At 43.8% G+C, this 7,531-nt stretch overlaps 1 protein-coding gene across 1 annotated transcript; it reads right to left on the bottom strand.

Moving 5' to 3' along the window:
• Window positions 1-175: 175 nt before the first annotated feature.
• On the bottom strand, window positions 176-6,703 carry spag1a (sperm associated antigen 1a). The gene is made up of 8 exons (XM_076302317.1): window positions 6,311-6,703; window positions 5,266-5,365; window positions 4,293-4,445; window positions 3,719-3,876; window positions 2,626-2,767; window positions 2,135-2,261; window positions 1,730-1,859; window positions 176-1,530 (listed from the first exon to the last, which is right to left on the bottom strand). Exons 1-8 carry the CDS (start codon window positions 6,669-6,671, stop codon window positions 1,526-1,528), a joined length of 1,176 nt encoding a protein of 391 aa, XP_076158432.1. The 5' UTR covers window positions 6,672-6,703; the 3' UTR covers window positions 176-1,525.
• Between the last annotated feature and the right edge of the window lie 828 nt (window positions 6,704-7,531).

Genomic DNA, 7,531 nt, shown 5'->3' with positions numbered 1-7,531 from the left:
CAAGCAAAAATTATTGAACAAATTCAAGACTGAGCATAGTTTGCGTTGATGTTGACCATGACCATAGTATCATGATTCATCAATTTCCCATGTTTACAATTCAGTGTCTGTGGGAACTAGTCTTGACCTTGTATTAAACTAAACAATAGTTACATGAGCTGTAGGTAGGGTTCTGTAATGCAGCTCAACATCTGCAAGCTGGAAATGTATGCATGTAGATGCATTTATTCATCTATTTATATATCTTACCAGAAGGCTCTAAAGCTGCAATACTAAAAGACCGGATAATTGTAAATAGTTCTAAAAGGGTTCCAACAGGTCATGGAAATTTGATAGTCTATTCAAGGTATGGAAAGTCAGGGAATTGTATCATATTTCCGTGAAAGTCAGAGAATTTTGTTGTAGCAAATTTACTTGCCAAAATACATTAATACAAATATAATTCCATGTAGAATTGGTGTTTATCTGGTTATTAGCTTCACCGCTTGCTTGAGTGGTTGTGGTTAGCCCAACTTTGTTTATTCAATGGCCATTTTTTCCATCTTCCGCTCTTAAAAAAAAAAAAGTCAAAGGTTCTTGAACGCTACAGGGCTGCTCTGAAATCTTTGGTCAGTATATTTGTACCATTCATTATAGATTATAGAAATTTGTTTTGTTTTTTTTGTCAGGGAAAAGTCAGGGAATTTTACATTTGACTTGCACAATTAGCACAATTAATTTAAAGATAAGTTGCCTTATGTAGGTGCACAGAAGTACAAGGCCATCATAAATAGTGAAAATAATAAAATCATGTATGTGTAGCTTTTTAAAAAAAAAAAAAAAACTCTTCTTTGTTCAGAACATTTATGCAAATGCTAGTTGTATAAAATGTTGTCATTAAATCAAGCACATACTGTTGCAGTTCTACTGGCTCGAGGGTATCAAGTTCTCTTAGTGCATGCAAGAGCAACTAAATGGTTAGAAAGTGAAACACTTGGTTGCTGATTATGAACTGTGTGTAACTTTAACCATCTGGCACGGCTGAAGTGGGTGAAGAGTGTGTCCGGATATGTAGTAGGTCAAGTCCTGGACTGTGAGTAGCGAAGGCACGTCTTCCACACAGACACGGTTTTGAAGGACCCTCCCACAACCAAAGACCCAGTGACCTATCAACAGTAACCTCAACTCCTCAATGTTCTCATCTGCACCAGACTGGACTTTTTAGCACGGACACTCTTGTTCCAGGTTGCCAGGAGATCGGATGTGAAATTGAAGACAAATGGTCATGCAGCTCTGACGGTCGGCCCTCGCTGTTCAGCATCACGGGGTCATTGATGTTGAGAGTCATGAGCAGCTTTTGGTGGGATTTGTGGATGGGCATCCTTGACACTCAACTCTGACCCTGCTGTGACATGAGACCAGTCTTGGTGGAGTAAAAGCAAATGTCTGGCCTCGTCCCTTAGCCGTGGGTGGCCGCAGTGCGCCACAGTCCTAATGGGTGGAGCAGCAGCTCTCTTGTACCTGGAGCTCCAGCCATCGTGCTCCATCAACCTGGGAGTCCAGAGCACAGATTACCCACAATTCAAATGGACATAGTATGGAATAATACCATAGTGCAACACAGTAGTACAATGCTCTTTCTTTACAATGTATTGCTCACATTGGGTACAGGTCAGTATACTGGGTGTATGTTTAAGGTGAAGCTGTTCTCCTCTTATTGAAGGTTCTCACACAGAGTGTGTTGTCTCACCCTGTGCGGCGCTGGACATCAAGCTCTCTCTGAACAGCAGGGTCACCTGCTCCAGCTCCTGCTCGGCCTCCTGGACATTCGGGTCCAGCTGCAGCACCTCCTGCAGGTCAGTGCTGGCAGAGAGGTAGTCCTGAGGGGAGAGAGAATGCAGTTTAATACATAACAATATGGAAATGTATAAAATCCTTACAATGTATAACTTCCTTCATATGACCACATCAGTATTGGAAGACAAAACGTTTTGTATAGTAGGGAACTAAGATCATACAAGACACTAAACCGAAAACACAGAGACCATGAGTAGATACGACTAAATTAAATATGTACAGTATAGGTACGTGTACTGTATTATGAACTGTTGTATAAATAAATGTTCTGTTCAAAACATTGCAATGAAACAAGCACCTTTAATCCTTTGAAGGCAAGTGCTCGTCTGTAAAATGCCTTCTTGTTGGTTGGCTCGATCTCCAAGGCGGAGTCACAGTCTTGCTTGGCCTCTTGGAAGCGATCCACCCTCAGGTAGCAGAGGGCTCTGAGAGGCCGACAGGCCGGCCAGCAGAGAGGCAGCCCAGAGTGGGTGGAGCACAGATCGATACAACACATTAGAAGCACTCAGCACAATCACCTGCCTCAGACAAACTCAGTCATATAAGGAACTGATGACTCAAGTTTCCCAAGCTGAGCCTCCCCCATGCCAAAGCAGAGTGCTGATGAGTGAGAAACGACGAAGGGAAAAGAGCGAGGTGGGGATTTTAGATGTGTGTGTGAGGAGAGAGGAGGAAGTCGAACAGAAATGAAACAAACAGGATATCTAGCTTTGTTTTCCTCAGATGGAGTGTTTTGGCAGTGACAAAAGCTTTGTGAAGAAGACGTGGTGTTGTGGGCACTGCTCGTACCTGTTTGTGAACACGGCGCATTCGTTTGGCTTCATTTGCAGACATTCGCTGTACTTCTCCAGTGCGTCCTGGAAGCGGCCCTGTCTCACCAGCTCATTCCCCTCTTTCTTCAGGGATGAGAAGCGGACCTCAGCCTTTCTGGCTACACAGCAGAGAGAAAGAGAGATAGAGACACGTCACTTAGGAGAGAGAAATACACGAGACGAGCACGGAACAGAAGCAGATAGTGAATAGCAGAGAGTCTTTTCAATTACATCATGAGGATCCTGGATCCATTACCCCTTATTCTAAAGGGCTAATGCTGTGTGTGCACAAGCTATTGGCAATGGCAACAAGCCCAGCAGCAGTGCTTTGTATTACCATGAGCAAATGCAAGTGCTTCTTCAGTTTCCCATTCTGTTGAGTCTGTCTGTGTTAACCTGGAGATTGATGTAGATGTTTTAGATCATGTCTCCACAGCTTCCCTTTCCAGCTGGCCTATGTGTGCTGTCATGAGACGCATTGAAGCTTTGAATGTCTGAAACATGATCTACCTGGTTCCATGACATCAACAGGTTACTTGGTTACACCTGGCATCTTTTATTTACCTGTGGGCTGGCTTTACAATTGTGGGAGGTTATGTTGCAATCCATTTATATTACTTTGGACCCAATATGGGTAGAAAGTGCTTTGAATAAAAGTGTCTCTTTACTAAACATAAACATAAAAAACCTGCAGTAAAAGATCAGACAGGTTTTCAAAATGTAGTACTGTTTTCACGTTAGGGGCGATAGTTTAATTTCTGATTCGTTTTAATAATTTCTGCCTGCCTTACTTCCTGTAGACGCTTTGTAGTGTATTTTGAATTATGCAGATATATGAGAGTGAATAAATGACTGCACTTGAATAGCTCTTAGCAATTATCTAGATATTCCCAAAGGTCTTCTCATATGCACTGTATGCAAAATAAGATACTGTATCTTTTAGCCTCTAATAAAATTGGGCATTGTTCATGTCCCGATCATGAAACTTCTCGTGGACTTCTCACTAATTGATTAAGTGTGATACATTGTCCTCTATCTCCTTTAGCCTGACAGGAAGTGATGTGCCTGACCTTCCTCCTCTGCCTTCCGGGCTGCTCGGGCCTGCAGCACCTCTTCACTGGGCGCTTCCTCCCGCCGGTGCTGCTGGGCCGACAGCGGAACCAGTGGAATCTCCGGCAGCTTTTCCCTCCAGTCCGGACCGTTCTGATCAATCAAGAGTTTGGTGATCCTAAAGTGTGTAAATACAGAGCTCATCATCTGTGTAATATTCACACACACACACACACACACACACAAAAAGCTAAACTCAATTTAACCAAGAAAAGATTAAAGGCAGAGTCTGTGATTCAAGCAAGGGGTTGTTGATACTTTAGTTCAACAGCCAATGAAATAATACTCCTCTCTTCCATGCATCTGAAGCAAATGTTGATTGGCTGGAATAGTTTGAGTCACTTTGTTTCCAACTTACAGCATCTCAACTGTGAACACCACCAGACGTTTTTGAGCACATACACAGACTGGAAAATAGGGGACTGTGAGCAGTTTGCTGGATTTGACAAAAAGAAATGTCTTGGACGAGAATCACAGACTCCACCTTTACTTGAGTGTCCATTAAATTGTTCCAGACATCTCTGCCAACTCAACCTGTTTATGCTGTCGTGGGCTGCCTGCACACTAACATCGATCTGGAGAACAGTCTTGTAGTCCACATAGGCCTTGCTGTAGCGCTCCAAATACTCATAGGCCATGGCCCGTCGGAGGAGCGGCTTCAGCGAGAACGGCTGCAGCTCCAGGGACCTGACGAGGGGTGAGGATGAGGATGGTGACGAAGAGGAGACACATTCACCGAGCAAAGAGCAGTTCAACCAATCATACCCTGCAATGGTGTGGCCAGCAATGCCCAGTTCAACCAATCATCCCCTGCACTGGTGTAGCTAGCAGGCCTGGCGGAGAGGAGGGGCTGAGGAGGATGAGGCTGTGTCCTGACCACGCCGTCTGAGCCAGCCAGGCCAGAGGATGACCTCACCTGCTGATCAGCGCTCAAGAGGCTTTCACCCATTCACAAATAGCCGCTAGTACTTAACTGCAAGTCAACTGACTGAACTAGACAAGGATTCTGGTGATTATATGCTGAATACCGGTACTAGTTGTAGCACACTTTTGAAAGCAAGGCGCTACCATATTTGATTATCTAGGAGAACATATAGGCTGGAAGTTTAGATATTTATCTTCTGTATCGTAATATCATTTCAAGTATTTACTGAATGGCTGAATTCAGATACATTACTCAGATACATTACATTACATTATACTTGTTTGTATATTTGTTTGCTAATGGTTGCCATGATTTCCCATGGCTTTATACATGTATCAGGGGGGGCTCTACAAGACTGAGGTATACCACAACTTTCCAAAGGCGTCATCCCTAGAGACAGTTGGACTCTGTCAGTAAATCTCCTTAGCGCTAACTATAAAATCTCATGAGTGTTAATCTCCTGAAGAGACAATTGCATACACACAGACAGGAGTTACTGGCATGCTCTCAGTTCCCAGTAAGAAAGGTCATCAGACTGGTTTATTCAGTGATGATCCAAACTTCATCGTTGTGTTTACTGACCTAGTGCAATCTGCGATGCAGTCCGTGCTATTCCCATCCTTAAGGTAACATGCTGCTCTGTTCGAGTGGAGAATACACAAATCCTCTGGGCTATCAATACCTGTAGACAAGGAACAAACGCCCCAAAATAAGCCTCACCGAAACACAAGCAGATCGTAATGTTTCTTGTTAGGTGTTAGTAGTTGAGACATTATCACTTAACTAATACAGACCCCAGCCTACTAAACAAGTTCTTTACCTCAGTTGAAATGTTAAATTGTTACAAGTATAGCTTATTATTTGGCCACTATACCACACTAACCGTTTAACTTTGTAAATTAAACTGGAAAACAGTTTTACATAACAATAAACATTAAAGTAACACATTTAAAGTTGTGACCAATACTGGCAGATGTCATTGGCTATGGACGGTAACCTGACCTACAACATCTTCACTGTGGTTAGCTGAAGAGCTGCTAAGGATGAAATGACAGATGTCACATGACTTGAAAGTGGTTTGTGAGTCAGCAATTGATTTCCCTTTTGAGTTTACACACTATGGCTGAGATATCGGGGCCTCGTAAGTGCATCTGGTAGTTGGCTCTTCTCTGTAAGGAGATGCACTTGGCCTGGGACCTGACAGAGACCACCTGACAGCCCTTTTCAGTGTGGTGCAGATAAACACACACTCAAAGTGAACCTGTATCTGATACCCCTTTTCTTCTGAGACTTAATACCAGGGAACCCGATATCCTGTTCTCCTCCTTTTCTCCAAGTTCTGCCATGTACTCACTCCTTCAAGTGAAAAGAACTATGTAAAACAATATTAATTTCCAGCCAATTATTAAAATACTTCGGGCTTATAAAACATTTGATAGAAGTGTCACAACACAGTGGAGTGTGACATAGTAAGTATGGCAGGATCCTCGCCACTTAACTTAGACAATAGACAAGAAGCATAAACCCAACGTTAACAGTGTTCTACATAGACCCTTATTCCATAAGGTATATCCCTCATTATGTACATGTTTTCTATCTCTTAACATAAAGCCAGGTGTTACTTTACCTGCCTCCTCACAGCCAGCGATGGCCTGGGAGTACTTCTCCACTGCGTCTCCAAACTGGCCATTCTTGAACAGCATATTGCCCTCATTCTTCAGCCTGGCAAGCGGAGGAGGCAGAGCCCCAGCTGGGGCGTCCAGGTAGCTCTGGTCCACCCCCGTCTGACCTGGGCCACTGGCGCTATTCTCATCAGCGGCATGGGTCCTGTTATCCCTCTGAGTGCCATTCATCATGGGAGCTTTCCCAGGCGCCGGCTGCTTCGTGCTCTCCCCACGGCCCCTGCCTGGTCCTGGGTTGCAGGGCTGGGCCCGCTGGCCTCCTCCTCCATCCCCCCTGCCAGGAGGCCTTTGCTGCGCATTGCCCATGGCTGCACGTTCTGCGGGAGCAGCGGCGTCAGCACTCTATTTCCCTCCTCTCCTCTCGATGCTCTCACTTCCTCCTCCAGCAGCACAGGATCAGATCAGCCGAGGACACGCCCCCTACGGCACAGGTTGTGATGTCACAAAGAGGTGGGGGAGGGGGAGCGCTGATGCAGTGCTATGCTGCAGAGAGCCACAAAGGGGATTCCACTGTGATTCCCCTTCATCAAGAGCCTGTCTGAAGAGACTTCTCACACACACACCAGCTGAATCCATACAGTGTAGCAGCACCATATTATTTCTATTAGGGCCACTATCATCATCCTCATTGTCTTAAATTTTAAAATTTTTTTCCATTATGTCAGATTTAATCATTCTATTTTATGGTAAAACAACAATATAAATATTATGTGTCTTTCATTTAGCATGGTTACAAGACAGTTATTTTTTTTTTTAAACGCACCAATGCAAAAATTTAAATGGCACTTATTATTTTTAGTCTATATCAACAAAAACAAGAATTCATTAAAGAAACAGTATGCAGGAATTTACCAATATTTAAGGGATGGTCAACTAGTCTTGGGATCATCTTCAGATTCACTTTGATGGTGTGGCTGTGTGAAGGACACATAAACCTTTCATTCCCACTCAGGCTATGCACTACATAGTTCTATTATTTATGAAAATACAACAATTCACAGAACAACTTTGCCAACTACTGACTCTACACACTAGCCTGCTGGCAGGCTTTTATCCATCTGTGCTGCATTGGTATGTGCAAGATATTTGCATACGGTAGGTACCTTTAAACAGTCAGTCTGCAGTTGTTTGACTCTGAGCTTGCTATGCTTGCTTCCCATCTCCAG

This window comes from Alosa pseudoharengus, unplaced genomic scaffold (genome assembly GCF_046254945.1).
Source record: "Alosa pseudoharengus isolate Yale_2024_CS ecotype anadromous, Long Island Sound unplaced genomic scaffold, YU_APseudo_1.1 YU_APseudo_1.1_scf_23, whole genome shotgun sequence".
Lineage (NCBI taxonomy): Eukaryota > Metazoa > Chordata > Actinopteri > Clupeiformes > Clupeidae > Alosa > Alosa pseudoharengus.
Note: the sequence above shows the minus strand (reverse complement) of the source record. Positions and strands in the feature narration are given on the sequence as shown.